The sequence below is a fragment of the Lithobates pipiens genome, unplaced genomic scaffold (genome assembly GCF_037356315.1).
Source record: "Lithobates pipiens isolate NorthernLeopardFrog02 unplaced genomic scaffold, aLitPip1_a1.2 Scaffold_16, whole genome shotgun sequence".
Classification (NCBI taxonomy): Eukaryota; Metazoa; Chordata; class Amphibia; order Anura; family Ranidae; genus Lithobates; species Lithobates pipiens.
In genome coordinates this window covers 102,134,939-102,158,967 of record NW_027507748.1, presented here as the reverse complement: position 1 = coordinate 102,158,967, position 24,029 = coordinate 102,134,939, and the positions used below count along the sequence as shown (strand labels likewise).

Below are 24,029 nucleotides of genomic sequence, written 5' to 3'. Positions count from 1 at the left end.
TTCCTGGAATTCCGTTTTAAAAGTGGTAGTAAAGGTGTTTTTGTTGATTTACACCTACAGGTAAGCCTATATAAGGCTTAGGCCACGTACACACGGGCGGACTGTCTGACGGACTTGGTCGTGTGTGGGCTTCAGCGGACTTTTTCAGCGGACAGTCTGGCGGACTAAGTCTTTCGGAATTTCCGTAATATTGTCCGTCCGAACTTGGTTTCAGCGGACAGTCCGCTCGTGAGTAGGCTAGTTCGACGGACTAAGTATGGCGCATGCTCAGAAAGGATTTACACGGCCGAAGGTTGCATTGCAGTGTATTGGACGTCGAATTTCTAGTCCCGTCGTACGTGCCGTACACGTCATCGCGCAAGCTTTCAGCGGACTGTCTGTTCGTCGTGTGTGGTCAAGTCCGTTCATTCAAAAGTAGGACGGACTGTCTGTCGGATTGTCTGACGGACTTAGTTGGACGGATAGTCCGCCCATGTGTACGCGGCCTTACTTGTAGATACAGTAAATATCTCATAAATGTGTACCGTTGACGTCACTGGCACATGCGCACTACGTTTTCTATGAACGGCGTGCTGTCCACTAAGAGCTGCGCTGCAGCCGTGACTCCCAATCGCATGCCCATAGAGACGATATGCTGGCTCGGCCAATCAGACGGCCACTGCCCACGAATGACAACTAGGTGAAGATGGAAGCCCTGCCAGCTGTAACAACGTGCTTGGTTTTCAGGGAAGTATTTCATAATGCGCTAGTATTCTCAGCCCACTACAGCCTCTATTAGATATACGTCGGCCATGTATTGAGCCATGAGGATGTACAGTGCAGAAGCAATAAAAATGTGGGCATAAATACTATGGGATTCAGGTACAACGGCTTATAAATATTTAGGCTAGGTTCACACTAGTTCAGCTGCAATTCTATCTGGTTTACAGTGCAATTTTAAAGTGTAACATTGGTGTGTTTTGATGAGTTTTTCATGGCACTGCATTTTATTTTGTATGGGAAGGAAACTCCATTCGGAGATGCAGGCTGTGAAGGAGCTAGCACCCGCCGGCATCCCAGCCAGTGACTCACTCCCAGCTGACAGCAGAATTAAAAACACAGGAGCACATAACACCCCCCCACCCCTCCAAAAAAAAAAAAAAAAACAAACACACACACACACACACGTCTGGGTTCCCCCCCACAATCAGAGCCCTTTGAGTCTGGTATAGATTTTAAATGGGACAGCTTAAATACAAACCCATACCATACCCTTATCCAAGCATGCAGCCTGGCAGGCATTCCTCTCCTGAACCCTACGGGCCACACATCCTAAGCATGGCAAAGCACCTGGTCTCCATATTGATGAGGGCAAGAACTTCTTCCCCACAACCATGCCATGGCCTGATGGTTGTGGGGGGGGGGGGGGGGGGGGTCTGTGGGCAAAGGGCTGATCAGAATCAGAAAGCCCCCTTTAACTATGGGGGGGGGGGATGCTGTGCCTCCCTCATGTGAGCCAGTAAGGGGTACATAGTACAGAAAAAAATAAATAAAAAAAACACAGAAACGTGTGTGTCCTAAAAATACTTACATTACTTTTTCATGATATGATGCAGCCTAGTTAGTGTTACGATAAAGGCACTTTAATTATACACTACAGGTTTGTTTTAACCTACTCAAAATGATACCACTGCAGATATATCTACAATGATTCTCATTGTGCCATAATTGGCTAATGCTAAAACAATGGGATGCGTATTTCCAGCTGGCATGTACTTGTGCTTAACTGCCTGTGGACTGAGCACATGCAGATGCAATGACTCAAGATCCGAGCTTTATAATCTGTAACTCCTTACTGAGTAATAAGAGAACTGTACTACTCTATACAGAAAAACGAGACAAGGCACTTTTAAAAAGGTATTATGGCTCTAAACTCACATTTTATTTTTTTTAACCTTAATGCATTCTTTGCATTAAAGTGGTTGTAAAGGCTGAAGGTTTTTTTTTTATCTTCATGCATTCATAGCATGAAGGTGAAAAACTTGAGTGTGCAGTGGCCAAATCCTTACCTGAGCTCCCGCCGATCCAGCAATGTTGGCCTTGGCTGTTGGAGAACTCTCCGTCCTCATTGGCTGAGAACGCAGTGAAAGCCCAATCGGCTCACACTGCTGTCAATCACAGCCAGTGAGCCAATGAGGAGAGAGGGGGGGGCAAGCCATGGCTCTATGTGTCTTATGGACACAGAGAACAGCAGCTCGGGAGCGAGCACGCAGCGGTGCCCCCAGGGAAAGCAGCTTTTTCACGTGCTCTCTGCTCAAATAGGAGTAGCCAGGAGCACCGGTCCCCCCACCCGAAAAAGAAGAGCATCGGAACTGCACAGAGCAGATAAGTATAACAAGTTTGTTATATATATATATATATATATATATATATCACTTATAAAAAGGTAAACAAAATCTTCCAATACCTGGTTCCCCTCCCTCCCTAAACACTTACCCGAGTCCTCTCACAATCTAGCCCTGTCCTGCCTGCAGCAGCACTCCTCCCTTCCTAGTCTCACAGGAGACTTGAAGAGCAGCGGGAGCCTTCTGTCAGTCAAATACTGTGAGGAGAGAGTGTGGGGCATGGTCAAGCCACGTTGTGTGCATCTATAGACGCACACAGTCCAGCTTGCGAGCGCATCTGCACAGTAGTAAGCAGACAATCCTCTTCTATTGAAAACAAAATGATTCTATGTTCACTGTACACAAACAACTCCTGAATCATTTTAGTTTGGTTGTTCCAACAACTACCACTGCGGTCAGCCCACTAAAAACAGTTATCTATTGGTGCAGCCTATATTTCTAGGATAATTCCCTTTTTTATTTTTTTTTATAAAACTTTTTTAGTTTTATTCCCTATAAAATAAAAAATGGGGGGTGTAGGAGGCTTCTGAGAGTACAAAGATATCATCAATAGGAGTAACCTTAAAAGTGATTGTAAAGACAGAAGGTATTTTATCCTAATGCATTCTATGTTCAGTAGCAGCAGCTTTTAAAACAATTTTGATTTGTTTATGGCATATCATGAAAGTACCATGAGCTGTGTTTGTTATGCATTTAGAAATGTTTTAAAGAGTAACTCCAATTTTGTTGAGAGAAAAAAAACACATTCAGGTTTGGGGCGATCTGTGTACATTACCAGGATTTTAACAAACTTTGTTGCAAATTTCTACCTTTGGTTATTCTGAAGAAATCCAGCTGGTGCACCTGCCGGGCAATAATGAGGAAAATTGTAGGGTCTGCATCCCTTTAAACATGATTTCCTATTGGCAGTATCTCACAAAAAAATGACATTTTTGTTGCAGAGGATGCCTGAAATCGGACTTGTATCCTAGTGTAGACTTCTGGGAAAATCAGTGAGCCAATCACACAGCCAGTATATGTGTATATATAGTATATGTTTCTGGGGGGCCGACTGTACACATTCTGTGTATAGAACACCCTTAGGTAGCCATATTGCATTGCACTAAATTTACAGCGCTGTAGATTGAAAAAGAAAATGTAATTATTAATAACATTCAATTACAATAGGACTTGACACAATTTTATATGGTATATTTATTGTTTTACGATTTTCTTACCACAAAAGTGGAGTTACCCTTTAACTCTCCAGCATTTGCCAGCAACTGAAATATGGACTGAAACATTAAAGCACAATTACTGATGGATAACACTGTCATAATTTACATTAGTTACAGTGACCCCATTACCTGCCAAAAGGAACCAAAATAAAATTATATATATATATATATATATATAAAAAAAAAAAAAAAAAAAAAAAAAAAAAACACACCTGCTTTTACAGACATATAAGCTTTTATTTCAGCTTGAAGCTTGTATTTTTTTTTTTTTTTTTTTTTTTAGGCTCTTAGGCTTTTTAAGGAGGTGTTTCTCCCCCCCCCCCCCCCCCATAAACCCTCCCCTCATTTCTCATATTTTTTTTAGTGTGTTTTTAGGCTTCTTTGAGCTTTTTTTATGCTCTTCTGCACATTTTTTGGGTGCCTTTTCTGCTCGAAAACCTAATCTCAAAAACACAAGTTTGATGTTTTTTTTTTTTTTTTCTGCCTGCAAGAGCATGCATGGACACACTGGCTAACATGGAGGGGAGAAGGGGCGGGGTTAGTGGGACTTTATATGAGGTAACGAATGGGTAACTTCATCTACCTCCATCCCTGTTATATGCAAAGAATTTGCAACATTGGCAAAAGGAATGTTGGGACTTTATATGAAGCGCAGCTAAGAAGATAAAGGTTAAAAATCACGTGATCATGGGCTCCAAACATGTAAACATTACGTAAAAAAATGTATAATAATAACATAGTAGTATAGTTCAATAGAATCTGAATAATTTAATTATACATAATAATGACATATTGCGTAGCAAAAAATATAAATAATAATACAAAATGGTAATTATCGTAATATACAATTCATGAACAACATGATTTAGTTGATGATAGTAATATATAAAATCAGTCCATAGGTAATAGAAACGTTGGTACACGATAATGTAATTATATTAATTCATAAGCAACAATCATGTAAACAATGAAAGAAGTAAATAAAATATAAAAAAAATAAAAAAATAAATAGAAAATAAATAAAAATAAAAAGTGATAATAAAATTAATATCACTAATTGCAGAGTCTCAAGATCACATGATGTTGAAGATGTAGCATAAGGCTAAGGCTCTACGCATTTCGTGGGGATTCCTACTCATCAGGAGCAGTAAACAAGTACAAGGATCTATAATAGAAAGGTAGAAAGTCACAAAGTGAACATTTGCTGGACAAAAATGAAAGAGAGGCAAGAGTGTACTCAAACGTTCTTACCTATAATTACATAAAAGTATAATATAATTCAAAATGGAGGACGAACTGGGAGAAACAGAGCCTCCCCCGGAGCTGAGGCTACACAGGTAGTGACGACAGACGTCCAGGGGCTGGCCTTGCTCCTCCTCCCTCTGCTTCATAACGCTGCGTGGTGCTGGCGGCACACCATGGCCGTTTCTTGGCTTAAGGACAGTGTGCTGACGGAGCACACACCACACTACCTTTCCTTCTTCACATACACTGGCTTTCATGATGTCCTACTGGGATGTTTAAGGTACATAACACATTTTTTCCAGGTCACGTTTATTTACATTCTTTGGTTACCAGTTTTTCACTGGGTTTTCTTTAATTTAATTTTTTGCAAATTTGGGCACATGGATAGGTTGTATACACTAACCATAATCACTCTTTCCACAGAACATTCACAACTTAATGGTATCCACACACCCCATCATGAAACACTCACTTTTAGTGCTCCTCCTGCTGCTGCCCTGTGCCTCGATGTGGCCCTACCTGTGTAGCCTCAGCTTCGGGGGAGGCTCCGTTTCTCCCAGTTCGTCCTCCATTTTGAATTATATTATACTTTTATGTAATTATAGGTAAGAACGTTTGAGTACACTCTTGCCTCTCTTTCCTTTTTGTCCAGCAAATGTTCACTTTGCGACTTTCTACCTTTCTATTATAGATCCTTGTACTTGTTTACTGCTCCTGATGAGTGGGAATCCCCACGAAACGCGTAGAGCCTTAGCCTTATGCTACATCTTCAACATCATGTGATCTTGAGACTCTGCAATTAGTGATATTAATTTTATTATCACTTTTTATTTATTTTCTATTTATTTATTTTTATTTATTTTTTTATATTTTATTTACTTACTTTCATTGTTTACATGATTGTTGCTTATGAATTAATATAATTACATTATCGTGTACCAACGTTTCTATTACCTATAGACTGATTTTATATATTACGATCATCAACTAAATCATGTTGTTCATGAATTGTATATTACGATAATTACCATTTTGTATTATTATTTATATTTTTTGCTACGCAATATGTCATCATTATGTATAATTAAATTATTCAGATTCTATTGAACTATACTACTATGTTATTATTATACATTTTTTGATGTAATGTTTACATGTTTGGAGCCCATGATCACGTGATTTTAACCTTTATCTCCTTAGCTGCGCTTCATATAAAGTCCCAACATTCCTTTTGCCAATGTTGCAAATTCTTAACATGGAGGGGAGTTACCAGGTGGAAAACCATTTTTCTTTGAGCTTCTTCGAGGTGCAGTGTGCATGAGCCCTTATGCTGGCCATAAACATAACGATCTGATCAAATGATTTTTTTTATATTTTTTTTTAAATGCTTTTCATTGAAAAAAGTTTATGAGTTATAGATACAAAACAGAGCCATTGGGGCATGCTCCGGCTAACTGGTGCACATAGCCATGTGCCTAACAAGATACAACTCATAACTTAACCACTTCAATACAAGGCACTTATACACCTGAGATCAATTTTCAGCTTTCAGCCCTGTTGCATTTTGAATGACAATTGCGCGGTCATGCTACACTGTACCCATATGAAATTTTGGCAATTTTTGTCCCACAAATAGAGCTTTCTTTTGGTGGTATTTGATCACCTCTGGGATTACTATTTTCTGCTAAACAAAAAAAAAAAAAAAAAGACTGGACATTTTGAAAACAAAAACTTTTTTTTTTGTTTCTGTTACAAAACTTTGTAAATAAGTAAGTTTTCAACTTCACTGATGGGGCTGCACTGAGACGCACAGATGCGGTGGCACTGACATGCAGCAGTGATGGGTACACATAGGTGGCACTGAAAGGCGGCATGGATGGGCACTGATGTACATTAATGAATTGTAATGATGGATGTCAATCAGTGCCAAACAATAATGCCTGCCAATCAGTGATGCCCATTGTGGGCACTGATTGGAATCCCTGGTGGCCATGAGTGGCATACATGGTGGTGACTAGTAGTGGGCATCCCTGGTGGTCCATTGTGGGCATCCTCGGGGGTGGGCGGGAGGGGAAGGCTGCGCTGATAATCAATCAGCAGAGCCCCCCCCCCCCCCCCCATCAGAAGAGCAGCCGATCGGCTCTCCTGTACTCGCGTCTGGTCTGAGTGAGGAAAAGTCGATCAACGGCTCTTCCTGTTTACATCTTGATTAGTCATGATTGGACATGAGGCTGATCACATGGTAAAGAGTCTCTGTCAGAGACTCTTTACATAGATCAGAGTTGCGATGTATCAGACTGACACAGCACAACCACAATCGCCACGATGGGCGCCACCCGGGGCATGCAGCAGCTTGAGATCCTGGCGACGTCAGGATATCGCAATAACTTTGCGGACATCATATTGTTATATGGCGGGTGGCAAGTGGTTAACCTACCAACTAACCAAATATCACTAAGTTCTAAACATCCTAAAACACACCAGCCAGGTTATAGTTGACAGGATAATGATATGGAGTATTGCATTCTGGAGGACCTCCCTCCCCTTCCAGTTATCAGAACTGGACACCAAGAGTAAGGATATTAAAATATTGGTACAATATCTGTAGGGGCCTACCCAACCCCTCGCCTATCCTAGGCATAGATCCCAGCTCCATGTAAAACCATGTATATCTTAAGGAAGTTTAACTAGATTGGTCTACTAAGGTCTGATTGTCAACCGTAGAATCCGAGTCTGTCCACAAAATGATCAAATGATTCTTCACAGAATCGGGCAATATGGTTGAATCTTTGGGGTATCGAAAAGACACTAAAATGTGTCATTGATTATTTTTGAGCAACACGGATTGGTCTGTATGGGAAATCCAATCATAGGAAAGTAGAGTGATCAATATCATCGTAAAGTGTATACCGGTAGTTCATTGAACAATCTTTTTGATCGCATTTTTCTCCCAGACAGTAAATTGAGAATACAATGGTAAATAAAAACGCTCCATGTATGGTTGTATTACAATGACAACACAAGAGATATTAAAGATGCACTTACATTAGCAGGCTTTAGTTTGTTGATAATGGTGGTCTTCCCACTGTTGTCTAAACCCAGACATAAGACGTGAACTTCTTTCTTCTTCAGTCCCAGCCAACTTGCCAGCCGGTCAAACAAACCCATGGTCCTCAGTCTGCACCTTACATCAAGAATTTACATAATAATCATCAGTACAAGATGATGTACAACATCATGATAGGTCTAGTGTCATTAGGTGAAGGAAAGGTAAGCAGCCATGTCACAGCAGATGCAGCCTGCATAACACACTAAGCTTCTTATAATAAAAGCCTGTGGTTTCTAATCGGGATTGACAAGCTGCTGAGAGCCAACTACTCTGTAGGTGGTCTTCACGGTGTTAGACTGTCATTATCCTGTTATGAAATCCTTTTACAACTGTAGCAATATACATCAGATTAAAAAAGAAAAAAAAAAAAAAAAAAAAAAAAAAAACACCCACAAAGAAAAAAGGTGCTAGACATTGTTAGAATTGAACTATAGAGGAGAAACAGGCATGGTCACAGAGTAAGGGCAATCAATGCTCAAGCTACAAAAAGACAGCAGGAAATCAAAACGTTAATATAAGCATTGCTGATGCACAGTCTACTGGGCAACAAAACCCGGGACCTAGAGCCCCTATACTGGTTCCCAGAAACACGTTACCCACCCCCCTGGCTGGAGGAGACAATAATACTAAAAGGTGGGCACCTGGAGGACCACCTTTTAAATGTTGGGAGTTAATGTGTTTAACCACTTCCAGCCCAAGCCAATTCTGGCATTCCTCTCTTACATGTAAAAAAAAAAAAAAAATTATAATATTTTTTTTTTTTTTTTTAAGTAGAGACTCTAGGGCAGTGATGGCGAACCTTGGCACCCCAGATGTTTTGGAACTACATTTCCCATGATGCTCAACTACACTTCAGAGTGCATGAGCATCATGGGAAATGTAGTTCCAAAACATCTGGGGTGCCAAGATTTGCCATCACTGCTCTAGGGAATAAAATGGCGGTCGTTGCAATTTTTTATGTCACGTGATATTTGTACAGCAATTTTTCAAACAAGATTTTTTTGGAAAAAAAAAAAAAAACAAACACTTTCATGAATAAAAAATTAATAAATAAAAAAATAAAAATAAAAACCACACAATATTTACCCCGATTTTTTTGTATAATGTGAAAGATGATGTTACGCCAAGTAGAAAGATACATAACATGTCACACTTTAAAATTGCGCACACTTGTGGAGTGGCACCAAACTTTTTGATACTTAAAAACCTCCTTATGCGATGCTTTAAAATTTTGTACAAGTTTCCAGTTTAGAATTACAGAGGTGGTCTTGCACTAGAATTATTGCTCTCACTCTAACGTTCTCACCAATATCTCACATGTGTGGTTTGAATGCCGTTTACATATGTGGGCACAACCTACATATAGGGCATGACAGGTCCTCTTTACAGAGAGAGCTGGGGTCTATAAAAGTCTCCACATTTCTCCTCTATGCTTGAAAGCTTTAGATTAAAAAATAAAAAACAAACAAACACACCCCACACCCTGGTCTGTAAAAGCAATCAAGTGGCTAAAACAGCAACTATGAGGGATTTTACATTGAAGGAGATTAACGCCTGAAAAAAAAAAAATATCTGGATGATGCCTGTAGCTGCAGGGATCATTCAGATATCTCCACTTCAACTCCAGGACGTCATATGACATCCACCTAAGGAGAAGTGGGTAACATGTTTCCTGTTGCGGTGGGAGAAGCTTTACGTCTCAGGGCACTGTCATGGAAGATGACTGGTAGCAGTGAACTCCAGGCAACACTGAAGTAGGTTAAGCAGCCCATAGATGGTTTGATTTTCTCTTTCCAACATGGGTGCGGGGAGCCTTTCCGGCCAGCAGATCGCAATGATTACTGCTAGCGGCTATAGCCACCGGCGGTAATCGAATGTACAAAATCTGTCAGGCTGGTTGTACCCAAGTCAATCGATGGATCAACTTGGGTACAATTAGCTTGTCCATGGACAGATCAATTCTTGGCCACTCCCTGTTTAACCGGCAATCCATATATGGCTGGCCCTACTAATGCTCCTGTATCTGCAGTTGCATTGCAATGCGCAACATTGAAAAAAATCACATTATTTTCTATGGTAGCCATTCACATCAATGCAAATGCTGCAGCATGACTTTTGAAAGGGTGCAGACATGTCTTTTTGTACAGCATAATGGGGTTAATTTACTAAAACTAGAGTGCAAAATCTGTTGCAGTTGGTAGCCAATCAGCTTCTAAACTTCAGCTTGTTCAATTAAAGCGGAGGTCGACCCTAAAGTGGACCTTACGCTCATTGGAATCCTCCCCCCCTCCGGCGCCACAATTGGCACCTTTCAGGAGGGAGGGGGGGTGCAGGTACCTGTACAGTACAGGTATCTGCACCCACTTCGCGGGCGCGCTTGGCGGGTAAGTGTCACCATTTTAAAAGTCAGCAGCTGCAGTATTTGTAGCTGCTGGCTTTTAAAAAAAAAATAAAATAAAAAAAATAAAAAAACGGCGGAACTCCCGGCGGACTCCCGCTTTGCCAAACCTTTCAGGTCATGGGCCAAGCAGTAGATACACATACAATGAATGAGTGCATGTCCACACAAATAAAAGTCCACAGACATCAAGTGAAAAAAACAAAACAAAACAAAAAAAAAAAATAACACATCAGTGATGTGCAAATCTTTTAAAACAAAAAAAGATTCAACTCCAGGAACGAGTGAAAACTATTCAACTATCCACCAAATCTGTGAATGTATCCTGAAGAGACGACCAAGAAACTCTTTGGCTTCACCACAAATATAGTATGAAAGATCCCCACCACAGAGATCAGCCAGGCATGCAATTAAAAGACCTCCAGACATTCATCAATAGCAATAGCAGGGCACCAACTTCCAGTTTCAGTGATTCCAAAAATCAGCATGACAGACCAAGTCGCATTCACGCTCATGGAGGGACACATTGATGTCACATGATGGTGGCGATGAGAGTCTTGCTAGTTTGACAGACTGTGGTCTGGGTGAACATCACTGGTCCTGGCCCCAGTGGTAGAGCCATCACACTGCTTTCTCTCCAGAGAGCTTTAAAGGTAGAATTTGGCATCTCTGTGTTGTAGCCTGTTTCCCAGTTCACGAGCAGGACATTTGGTTGGCGATTGCTGGATAGCAACTTAAACAAAATCTCCCCGCAATGGCCACACTTACCCCAGGCAAGCAGCTTAACTGACACACTGGTATCTGCCACACATCAGCCCAATGTACCTCTTGTCTTCTCTGTTACATAACACCAGACACCCCTAGGGGGCCAACCGTACTCCTGTTAGCATCCTGCTCTGCAGCTCACCAGTCTATCTGGATACCTGCCACCTTCTGCAGCACCTCCAGTGCTCACGCTTGCATGCACCACCTTGGTGCTCTCTTCATGTGGCTTCCTCTCAGCTACACCTGGAAGGTCTGCGCCCCCCAACCCAAAGCACCTTGCCCCCATGTTAATGGGGACAAGGGCCTCTTCCTGACAACCCTTGCCCGGTGGTTGTCGGGGTCTGTGGGTGGGTGGCTTGTCGGAATCTGGAAGCTCCCTTTAACAAGGGGGCCCCCAGATCCTGCCCGCCCCATGTGAATGAGTATGGGGTACATTGTACCCCTACCCATTCACAAAAAAAAATAAAAAAAAGTGTAGTTTCTGACAAGTCTTTTATTAAAAATCTTCACTTCTTCCTCCATCTTCTCCCGCATCTTCATCCTCCGGTCTTCTTCTCCCCCTGCTTCTTCTTTGTCCAGTGTTCTTCCTCTGCCGCCATTCCCGCCGACGACTCTCCTCCGATGCTGTGTCCCACTGATCTGTCGGCGCCGATGTCCTGCATTTCTTAAATAACGATGGGGCATGGCAATTGTATTATGTCATCCAGAGGCCACGCCCCATTTTGACATCCCCACCCAGGGCATGATGGGTCCGTGGCGTCACAAGGGGGCATGGTGGTATTTGCATTTTGGATGCGGGTCCATTGAATTCTATTACATGCAAAACGCTGCATTTTGCAGGAAAAAAGTCCCCGACCCTTTCTAAAAATGCAGAGGCACAAAATGCATTGATGTGAACATGTTCCATAGGAACCCATGTTATAAAATTCCCCTGCATTTCTGCAAAATGCATCAAAAAACGCATTAGTGTGAATCAAGCCTAAGAAACCTTTACAAGCACAGGGAGGAACATGCAAACAGTTTCATGGTTGAGATTCCAATCGATGACCCTTGTGTTGCAGGGCAGAAATGCTAATCGCTGAGCTGCCCCATAGCTTGAGAAGTTCTGGTCCCAGAGGGTTCAGGAAAAAAAAAAAAAAAAAATGTGTTCAACATCTTTATATGAAAGGATAAGACCCATGCACGTGCTGTCTATACAGAGACTCGTGTGTGCCCTGTATATACAGAAATCTGTGTCTGCTCTGTATATAGAGATCTATGTGTGCCCTGTATATACAGAGAACCTTGTGTGCCTTGCATATAGAGATCTATGTGTGCCCTGTATATACAGATATATACAGTATCTCACAAAAGTGAGTACACCCCTCACATTTTTGTAAATATTTCATTACATCTTTTCATGTGACAACACTGAAGAAATGACACTTTGATGATGACACTTTGCTACAATGTAAAGTAGTCAAAATAACTCAACACACAGCCATTAATGTCTAAACTGCTGGCAACAAAAGTGAGTACACCCCTAAGTAAAAATGTCCAAATTGGGCCCAAACTGTCAATATTTTGTGTGGCCACCATTATTTTCCAGCACTGCCTTAACCCTCTTGGCCATGGAGTTCACCAGAGCTTCACAGGTTGCCACTGGAGTCCTCTTCCACTCCTCCATGATGACATCACAGAGCTGGTGGATGTTGGAGACCTTGTGCTCCTCCAACATCCATTTGAGGATGCCCCACAGATGCTCAATAGGGTTTGGGTCTGGAGACATGCTTGGCCAGTCCATCACCTTTACCCTCAGCTTCTTTAGCAAGGCAGCGATTATCATGTTGTCCAAAGGGAGGGGAATCATGCTCTGCTTCAGTATGTCACAGTACATATTGGCATTTATGGTTCCCTCAATGAACTGTAGCTCCCCAGTGCTGACAGCACTCATGCAGCCCCAGACCATGACACTCCCACCACCATGCTTGACTGTAGGCAAGACACACTGTCTTTGTACTCCTCACCTGATTGGCGCCACACACGCTTGACACCAAATCAGTTTATCTTGGTCTCATCAGACCTCAAAACATGGTTCCAGTAATCCATGTCCTTAGTCTGCTTGTCTTCAGCAAACTGTTTGTGGGCTTTCTTGTGCATCATCTTTAGAAGAGGCTTCCTTCTGGGACGGCAGCCATGCAGACCAATTTGATGCAGTGTGCGGCATATGGTCTGAGCACCGGCAGGCTGACCCCCCCCCCCCCCCTTCCCCCTTCAACCTCTGCAGCAATACTGACAGCACTCATACGTCTATTTTCCAAAGACAATCTCAGGATATGACTCTGAGCACGTGCACTCAACTTCTTTGGTCAGCCATGGCGAGGCCTGTTCTGAGTGGAACCTGTCCTGCTAAACCACTGTATGGTCTTGACCACCATGCTGCAGCTCAGTTTCAGGGTCTTGGCAATCTTCTTATAGCCTATGCCATCTTTATGTAGAGCAACAATTCTTTTTTTTCATGCAGCCCCAGACCATAACACTGCCACCACCAGGCTTGACTGTAGGCAAAACACACTTGTCTTTGTACTCCTCACTTGGTTGCCACCACACAAGCTTGACACCATCTGAACCAAATATGTTTATCTTGGTCTCAGCAGACCACATGGCATGGTTCCAGTAATCCATGTCCTTAGTCTTTTTGTCTTCAGCAAACTGTTTGCAGGCTTTCTTGTGCATCATCTTTAGAAGAGGCTTCCTTCTGGGATGACAGCCATGCAGACCAATTTGATGCAGTGTGTAGCATATGGTCTGACCACCAATAGGCTAACCTCCCACCCCTTCAATCTCTGCAGCAATACTAGCAGCATTCATACAACTATTTGCCAAAGACAACCTCTGGATATGACGCTGAGCACGTGCACTCAACTTCTTTGGTCAACCATGGCGAGGCCCGTTCCGAGTGGAACCTGCCCTTTTAAACCACTGTACGGTCTTGGCCACAGTGTGCTGCAGCTCATTTTTAGGGTCCTGGCAATCTTCTTATTGCCTAGGCCATCTTTATGTAGAGCAACAATTCTTTTTTTTTTCAGATCCTCAGAGTTCTTTGCCACGAGATGCCATGTTGAACTTCCAGTGACCAGTATGAAAGACAAAGCGATACCACCAAATTTAAACACACCTGCTCCCCATTCACACCTGAGACCTTGTAACACTAACAAGTCACATGACAATGGAGAGGGAAAATGGCTAATTGGGCCCAATTTGGACATTTTCCCTTAGGGGTATACTCACTTTTGTTGCCAGTGGTTTAGACATTAATGGCTGTGTGTTGAGTTATTTTGAGGGGACAGCAAATTTACACCGTTATACAAGCTGTACACTCACTACTTTACATTGTAGCAAAGTGTAATTTCTTCAGTGTTGTCACATGAAAAGCTATAATAAAATATTTACAAAAATGTGAGGGGTGTACTCACTTTTGTGAGATACTGTGTGTGTGCCCTGTATACACAGGGATCCATGCATGCCGTGTGTGTGATGTGATATATATATATATATATATATATATAGAGATGATAGATAGATAGATAGATAGATAGATAGATAGATAGATAGATAGAGAGAGAGAGAGAGAGAGAAAGAAAGAAAGAAAGAGAGGTCAGTGTGTGCCCTGTATGTATGTATGTATGTATGTATGTATATATAGAGATAGATAGATAGATCATTGTGTGCCCTGTATATACAGAGATCTATGGGAATACATATCTGTGCACGGTATAGACAGAGGGCTATGGATGGTAATGGGGATCCCTGTGCACAGTATACGGAGAGGGATGGATGGTGCAGGAAATGTACACAGACTGTATATAAGCAGCGCACCGCACAAGACAGCCTAGAGCTGCTCCCGTCACTCACCTCAGCACTCTCTCACACACAGACGGATGGAATGAGAACCGGAAGCGACAGGTTCTATGGCAACACTACAAACACTTTCCTGCTCGTTGCAGCGCCGCTCACCTCTTCTGCAGACCAATCCCTGCTCCGGTTACATAGTTACATTCGTCTATAACAGCAGTGGAGTTTAGATTGGCTGGAAGTGTTGCGCCTGTAATTGGCTGGTAGCATCCTGGGTGTGATTGGCTTGTAGTGTGATGACGTTAGAGGGGCTGTGTAGTGTGCAGAGTGTAGTAATGAGGGGGCGGCGCCCAGACCTGGAAACTCCCCCCTGTTTGTATTGGATGTGTAGGAGGGGGCGGGGCGCCATGTGTGTCTGTGTACAGAGCACAGCAGGCTGCTTCCTAGTTGGTCATTCGTCTTTCTAGCTGAGATTTGTGGCTCGTGCACACGGGGCGTGTGGAGAAGTCATTTTGAACTGCTGGCAGGAAAAATGCAGTAAAAGCCGTATAATGCATGTATGTTTATGGCAGGCATTAATATGTAACATACACCTACTGCTTAGTTTTCACTCTGAAATGCCCACAATGCATTGCAAACCATTACTTATTTAATCTCTTCATCTCCATTTTTTGTGATTCGGCACTACGTCGCTTTAACTGACAAGTGCGTGGTTGTGCGCCGTTGTACCCAAACAAAATGGATGTGCTTTTTTTCCCCCACAAATAGAGCTTTCTTTTGGGGGTATTTGATCACCTCTGTGGTTTTTATTTTTTTGCGCTATAAACAGAAAAAGACAACATTTTGAAAAAAAAAATAATAATTTTTACTTTCTGCTATAAAAAAAAACAAAAAAAAAAATCGAATTTCTTTATCAATTTAGGTCAATATGTATTCTCCTACACATTTTTAGTAAAAAAAAAAAAATCCCAATAACCGTATATTTATTGGTTTGCGCAAAAGTTATTGTGTCTACAAAATATGGGATATTTTTATTGCAATTTTTTTTCCACTGGTAATGGTGGAGATCAGCGATTTTTTTTTTTTTTTTTTTTCTTATTTTTTTTTTTTTTTTTTAGTGGGACTGTGACATTGCAGCAGACAAATCAGACACTTGACACTTTTTTGGGAGCCAGTGACTGTATTACAGTGATCAGTGCTAAAAATATGCTCTGTTACTGTACTAATGACACTGGCAGGGAAGGTGTTAACACCAGGGGTGATCAAAGGGTTAAGTGTGTCCCTAGGGGGTGCTTTCTAACTGTGGGGGATTTGCAGAAACACAAGATCTCCACTTCCCGCTCTGGTAGAACAGCGATCTGCCTTGTTTACATAGGCAGACCACTATTCTGCCTCTCCTCAGAATGATCAACGGGTCCCGGCGGACATCACCTGTCCAAACGCAGTGGGAGGGGAGCTCCGGCGGTACGCACGTGCGCCCCAGAGACGAAGAATAAAAATCACGTACAGGTACGTGATTTTGCCCCAAGGGCCGCCCTGTTGCATGTATGTGGGGCGGTCCTTAAGCAGTTAATTACTGCCATTTTCACTTAGTGCAGAGTGAACGCTGTATGTGGGCGGGGAGCAGAGCATGAGACTCCAAAGGATGTGTCCTGTAACCGTGACGACGCCACTGCTTCAATTGCAATTGTTTCAACATTAACACCCTCCTCAACAAAATCAGCATAATGACTTCATTGATCTTGTTGGTGATGGTATTTACGTGTAACGCAGTGAAGAACGTTAGCTACGCTGTAACATCTCCATGACTTCTTTATCACTAAGTCCTGAAAGTGGCCAGGCGTCGGCGGTAAAGTGCCACTTTACCGTCGTCTATTCAGCCGATATCGGGACGGTTTTAACCCCCGTTAGTAGCCGAAAAAGGGTTAAAACCGCCTTCCAAACGTCCCTGCAGCTGCGCTTTGCCGGCGGTTCTGCGGCGCTGCCCATTGATTTAAATGGGCAGGGGCACTTTAGACAGCGCTACAGCGTGCAAAGAAGCTGCTTGCAGGACTTTTTGTGACACCCTGCCAGCGCAGCGCCCCAGTGTAAAAGCACTCAGGCTTTCACACTGGGGTTGCAGCTGAGGCTCATGAGCGAGATGTTAAGAAATGCTGTTTTTTAATTTAACTTCATTGTAAGTGCAATTTTATGGGGGTATTTTAATAAATGATTTATACAGAGAGCACTGTGCAGTTGCCTTTCTATTTCATGTGGTCTATGTGAAAAGCTTTTGAGAGAGGAGAACCATATCCAAGGGTAAGAGCGGAGATATCCATCCCTGATGAATTGACTTGAGTTGTAAGAAAGATAAGCCTGTGATTAATAGGAGTGAGGTGAGAGCACAATTCACCTGGTGGTGAAAATGCTTGCTTTATATGAGAAGATTGTTGAGGAGCAATGCGGTGGATTAATGTACATTACAAAGACTTTGATTATATGTTTATTTAATTGTATTTTTTTATTTTTGTTTTATCAAATCACAGATTCATTTAGTGTGATACATTGTATGCACAGCAGATTGTATGAGAATAGCACTGCACCACTTATACTGTATATGCAACTTTAGCGTTACTTACAATTTTACTTCCTATTCTCCTCTTCCTTTCTCTCTAGAGATGGCCTTGCGATTCGCCCGGCGGCCAGTTCGCGGCGAACTTTGCTAATTTGCGATTCGCCAAACCGGCGGACTTCTGGCGCTGTTCGCGGCGGACATATTCGTTTACATTGTGAAGAACTTTGACCCGTGACACAGCCATCATGGGGTACAGGACAGCCAATTGAGACATTTCAGCACATGGACATACCCCCTACCTTTTAAATAGACCTGATCTGGTGGCCATTTTACATTCTGTCTTTTGTCAGTGTAGCGAATGGACGCTGTGTGCAGCAGGGAGAGACAGTCTGTAATCACTAGCTATTACTATTAGGTCCACAAAAGTAATTTTAAGGACTGGTATAGGTGTACAGTATATAGGGTTGTAATACACTTATAATATACTTTCTTTCAACTATAGAAAGCATATTATAGTGCACTGCAGTGCTGACCGATTCTGCAGCTGTCTGTTCTCAGTGTAGGGATAGAATTTGCTGTTTGGAGCAGGGACAGTCTGTAATTCACTAGCTAGTTACTATTACGTCCACAAACGTCCTTTTAAGGACTGGTATAGGTGTACTATTTGGTGTGCAGTATATAGGGGTGTAATACACGTATAAAATACTTTCAAATATAGAAAGCATAGTATAGTGCATTTATACTGTGCAGCATTGTGACTGCTGAGCGGTTCTGGAGCAATACTACAAAGAGTGACAAACGCAATTAGAAAAAGTATTATAACTGGTGTGATAGACCAGTGGCCCCCCCAAAAAAGACAAATTGAAACGGGGTGTTATATACCTTCTTCCACATATACTGCACTTCTCTAGAGACTTTTGTCACAGGGTCATTTAAAAAAGGACAGGCAGAGGAAGAGGCAGGCCCTTCCGCAGGGGTGGTAGGGGTAGGGCAGGAGCAACAGACTTGAGCCAATGTGGGAAATTGCAGAAGGTGCATTTGATTACGTCAAAGGACGCACCAGACTTGGTTGAGTGGCTCACTCAGCCTTAGCCCCTGTACACACGGTCGGAGATTCTGCCAACCAAATCCGTCGGATTTAGTCCGACGGATTGTGTCCGAAACTGTTGCATACACACGGTCGGACTAAGTTGTCGAAAAATCAGATCTTTCAGAACGTGATGACGTAATTTCGTTACGATGGGACTACATTCAGGCTAGTAGCCAGTAGCTTTGATGTAGGAATTTGATCTGAGCATGCGTGGCACTTTGTCCTATCAAAATTCTCTACACATGATCGGAGTATGTCCGATCGAACCAGTTGGTCGGGAAATATTTCCAACATGTTGGAAAATTGGGTCCGACGGATATTCGGACGGAATCAGTTCGATGCATACCACACACAGTCGGATTATCCGACGACACGGTCCGATAGGACACATTCCGACGGATTCTCCGACCGTGTGTACAAGGGCTTACTCTTCTGCACCCTCCTCATCCTCTCGATCTGCACCCTCTTCACTCTATGCTGTGTGCACCCCCAAAGACACTACCACCAACACCACCACCATATACCCTCCGCTTGAGTCACAGGAATTATTTTCCGATCCATCACAAGACATTTCCGATGCACAGCCACTCTTGGCATTGGATCAGGAAGAGGAGGTAGCAACAACCACCACTCAGCAGTCTGACGACAGTACCCAGATCAGCCCAAGGAGGAGGTTGGTCCCCGCTGTTGCTGCCTACTCCGAGATCTCTAATTATAGCGGTGGGGAAGGTGACGTCAATGATGATGTGTCTAGGGATGTCATGTGGGTGCCCACAAGAGAGGAAGAGGAGGGGAGTTCAGAGGGAGATATGGACCAGCAGATAGGGAAGAGAAGCACGAATAACTTACATTGCACAGGAGGGACAAACCAGACTGCTAATGTATCAGGAGCGAGGCATCAACCATGTACGGTCACATCTGGCGCTCCCAGGACGCCGGCACATGGCTCCGCAGTGTGGGCTTTTTTTAACGTGTCCGCTGCTGACAATAGTGTTGCCATCTGCAGCCTTTGCAGTCAACGCATTAGTCGCGTTAAGCCCAACACTCACCTAGGGACGACCGCCTTAAGAAAACACATGAGCTGCCATCACGAGCCCAGTGGGAGCATGGGAACCCACAAAGCTACACTCCAGGCTCTCATCGTCCAGCCTCTTCTACTTCTCCTTCTCCTCTCTCCTCAGAATTGTCCTCCACTCCACCTTCCATCATGCCGTCCTCATGTTTTTCTGAAAAAAAGGCAGGCTTCCATGGGTCAAATGTTCGAGCGTAAAAAAAATGATGACGCCGGATAACCCTCTTGCCCAACAGTTGACGGCTGGCTTGTCAGAACTGATAGCCTGCCAACTACTGCCATATAAACTGGCGGACTCTGAGGCCTTTCGAGGCCATTGGAACACCACAATGGAAGGTCCCAGGAAGGAAGTATTTCTCACAGAAGGGCATCCCAGAGCTATATGGCCATGTTCAGCGGCAAGTGAATGTATCTCTGGCACACAGTGTCGGTGCCAAGATACATCTGACTACAGACACGTGGTCTAGCAAACAGGGCCAGGGAAGGTATATCACTTTTACTGCCCACTGGGTGAACCTTCTGACGGCCGTCAAGCATGTAACCCGTGGCACCCGTGTAGATTTGGTTTTACTGCCATGGATTGCATGCAGGCCTGCCTCTTCTTCTCCTCCTCCAGCGCCAGTGGCTACTCATGCACGATGCATGCAGACTTCTGTGGCCATTTGATGAGATCACCAAACTGGTCAGTCACAGCCATGGCGCCATCAGTGACATTATACCTTACGCCTTCTTTATGGAGCGTGCATTGCGTCGTGTCATTGATCAAGTTGCGGAGGAGCAGGAAGATGAGGAAGTCGCAATGCTGGATGAATTCCCGGGGGGCTACTCTATCTGAGCAAGTCACCAACAGGAGTCTGAAGAGGAGTCAGAGGAGGATGGTGCCAGGGCAGATGAGGAGGAGCAAGAAGAGCATGCTTTAGACCTCTCTGGGATCCGTTTTGTTTTCCATGGATGGGGGGAAGGGAACGAAGAGGACGACATTATCCTGGAAGATGAGCAGGAGCCAGGCCACCACACCGCTTCCAGTTTAGTGCAAATGGGGGCCTTCATGCTCCAATGTTTTAACAGGGACCCCCGTATAAAAAGCATAAAGGTCAAGGACCAGTACTGGGTGGCAACGTACTTAGACCCCCGGTACAAACACAAAATGGCGTAAATGTTACCACTATCACAGAGGGCTGTCAGAAGGGAGCACTACCAGGCCATGCTTAGAGAAATGCTGCATTCTGCTTTTGCATGCGCTGACAGAGGAGGAATTCCCACTCCCAGAGAAAGAGTTGCGGGTACCAATTCAACAGCGCCTGCAAGAAGAGGGCGGTTTGAAGATGTGTTGGTCATTTCTGATATGAGATCATTCTTTAAGCGACCCATCGACAGGTGTCATCCGGATCCAGCATCAGGGAACGCCTACACCGACAGAAGAGAACAACTGTGCCCAAGATTGCCAGCCAGAGAAAGACAAAGCCTGAGTTGGCAGAAATCCACAGCCATTTGGGGAATCTTCTAAGTCTGCAGCGAGTTATCGGGGCCAGTGTGGAGAGAGGACAAGTTGCCATTGGAAGTTACTACAGTGTGGGGAAGCAGTTCTGGGACAGGATCGTGGTGAGATGGAGCCACTCCCGGGATGCTGTCTTTGCTGGGCTGCCTGCCAGTGTCACCCGGAGCAAACTAAGTGAGTTGGAGCCTGATCGGGGTGGGGGGGGGCAACTAAATCAGTGTTACCTGGAATGGTGAGCGGGCCTTGTGGCCAATACTTGCTACCACTGCTAGGGAATAAAGTCACTAGGTGCTAATTAACCAGTGACCCAATAGCTCTAATACTGCCTGCAGGCCTTACTAACAGCTGCAAAGCGCACTAACGAAACTTAGGACTAAGGACTGCCCCTAGTTGTAACTACCTTGAAGCTCTATCTGCTGGCCAGTTTAACCACTTCCAGCCCGACAGACAGAGTGTGAGGAGAGGAGAGCCGATCAGCGGCATCTCCTCACAGAGAACAGCTAGGGATGTAATCAGGGCACTGATCATCATCGCCTATTTATGCCCAGTGCTCATCAGTGCCGCCTATCAGTGCTCATCAGTGCCACATATCAGTGCCCATAAGTGCGGCATATTCATGCCTCCTCATCAGTGATGTTCTTGTTGATGTTCTTTTTGATGTTCTTGTGTATTTTTGGGAGCGCGTAGGAAGTGGCCTCACGGGGGAAGCTCTAACATACTCCCAAGTCATTGTCAATGATGTTGTGGTAATAGGCCTGATCGACAAGTATGTAGAATTCTTTCACATGGCCGTCAATCAGAGATCTCGGTATACGCCTATACCTCTCAGGATCGCCCAATATGTTGTTGCACATGTCGATATAATCTGTGTTATTCTGTATCACAATATTCCCGCCTTTGCCAGCTGGTTTAATTGTGATAGATTGGTTCTGTGTTAGTGACTGTAGTGCCTTGTGTTTCCTGTTTGTAAGGTTCCCCTGTCTGGGAAGGGAATGTTTAAGATTTTGTATGTCTTTGGAAATCGGCTTTAAAAATGCTGCAGCATTGGGATTAGAACTGGGTGCTGGATAGAGGCTAGATTTCTAAGAAACTCTTGTTTGATTTAGGTGGTGAAGGTGTGGAAATCATGCCGTCAACTTCAGCTAAAATGGCTTCAAGATCAAGAAAGTCAATCAAATCTTCTGGTTCATTTTCTTCTAATAATGTGGTGAGATTGTCAATGGGCTCTAACTCTGCTTGTGTATGGGTGGGGCCTGCAACATCTTCCTTTTTAGTATATAGACTTTTTAAAAGAAGATTATGCACAAATAAATATGCGTCTTTTATAATTTCAAGCGTATTAATTTGTGTGACTGGGCAAAAAGTGAGTCTATTCAAGGATTTCAAGTATTCCTAATCTCAACTTCTAGTAGAAGGGGGCTCAACAGATTAATAATTTGCAATGGTTCTTGGGTGGATGACTTTTGTTGGGTTTGTGAGTGTGATTGTTGATACTTTCCTGGTGCTTTTGGCATGGTGTTTCTGTGAATTATTGGAATGATCTCTAGTGTGTGATAGTGAGCCCTCCATGTCTGAAATGTCGTCATTGGAAATGTTACCATGACGGTGGCGTTTTTGTTGTCTTTGTCCATTTAACAGTGTCGACACAGATTGAGGGATGCTGGCCAACATTGAGGAGGACTTCAACATGTTAGATTTAGTGTTAAGACGGTGAGGTGCAGTAACATAAGCAATGTTTTTGGTAAATAGTTTTTGGCCATCAGTCCATTTATATGCACGTTCTGCCTGAAATTCTTTTTTGTCCCTAAAGAGTTTTTTTTTTTTTTTTTTATATCTTTCTTGATTAGTATTTCCTTATTGTAGTTTTCAGTTTGAGTTGTTTCTCTAGTTGATCATATAGGGTATGCTGACTCACCGCCATATATACATAATGGAGTAAACTAGAAACGCCCAGCTCTGAGCTCCTGGTGTCCCTCCGCAAGTTCACTATTTTGGAATAGGGCAAATGCCCATACCTCTAATTAATGCTGGAAATACACCAATTGACACTCCACTATTGAGCCCAGTGATAATTAGACAGCGCTGTAACACAACTTTTTACTTTGTATACACAGATATATGGCTTTTTTCTGTGGCAGTATCCCATGGGTCAGTGTACTTTGTGTCCGGACGATTCTGTTTTATGTTTGTGTTCTTGTTACCTATCAGCATGCTTGCCATGCATTGCATTGCATTCTGAAAGTGGTTGTAAAGGCAGACATTTTTTTTATGTTAATGCATTCTCTGAACATCAAAAAGTTAGAAATATCTTACAAAAACATTAGCATTTGCTCCATACGGATGCAACTGTAGCACCATTATTGGGTGAACGGCATTTAATTACATGCAGACGGGCTCCCTCTCTTCGGGACAAGTTAGTACACAGTGAACTTACCATTAAACAAAATATTAAAAAATACTGCGGCACTTTTCCGTGTGGTCACTGCGGATATTGTAAATATATGGACACACGGGAAAATATCAGTTTACTGAATGGGGAAGATTTTAAACCTAGACATTACACTAACTGCCGCACCACAGGTGTTGTATATTTACTCACCTGTGAATGCGGCAGTTTTTATGTCGGTAAGTCCAAATTAGAGTTTTGGCATTGCATCTCCTGCCACGTAGTAAGTATTCAAAAACAAGATCTAGCTCCACCCTTAGGTAGGCATAATGCCCTTATACAGTGGTGTGAAAAAGTGTTTGCCCCCTTCCTCATTTCCTGTTCCTTTGCATGTTTGTCACACTTAAGTGTTTCGGAACATCAAACCAATTTAAACAATAGTCAAGGACAACACAAGTAAACACAAAATGCAATTTG

The 24,029-nt window shown here is 43.2% G+C and overlaps 1 protein-coding gene across 3 annotated transcripts in view; it reads right to left on the bottom strand.

Annotated features, from left to right (window-relative positions):
• The window catches only part of ARL6 (ARF like GTPase 6), a 108,840-nt gene extending 93,682 nt beyond the window's left edge, over positions 1-15,158 (bottom strand). Inside the window, exons 1-2 of one of the 3 annotated variants that reach the window (XM_077480175.1) lie at positions 15,013-15,158; positions 7,892-8,030 (exon numbers count right to left, since the gene is read on the bottom strand). In XM_077480175.1, coding sequence (XP_077336301.1) covers positions 7,892-8,014 — 123 coding nt within the window. In that variant the 5' untranslated portion in view covers positions 8,015-8,030; positions 15,013-15,158. The remainder of the gene's footprint in view (positions 1-7,891; positions 8,031-15,012) is intronic. The other 2 variants (XM_077480178.1, XM_077480176.1) reach the window with 2 other exon arrangements.
• Between the last annotated feature and the right edge of the window lie 8,871 nt (positions 15,159-24,029).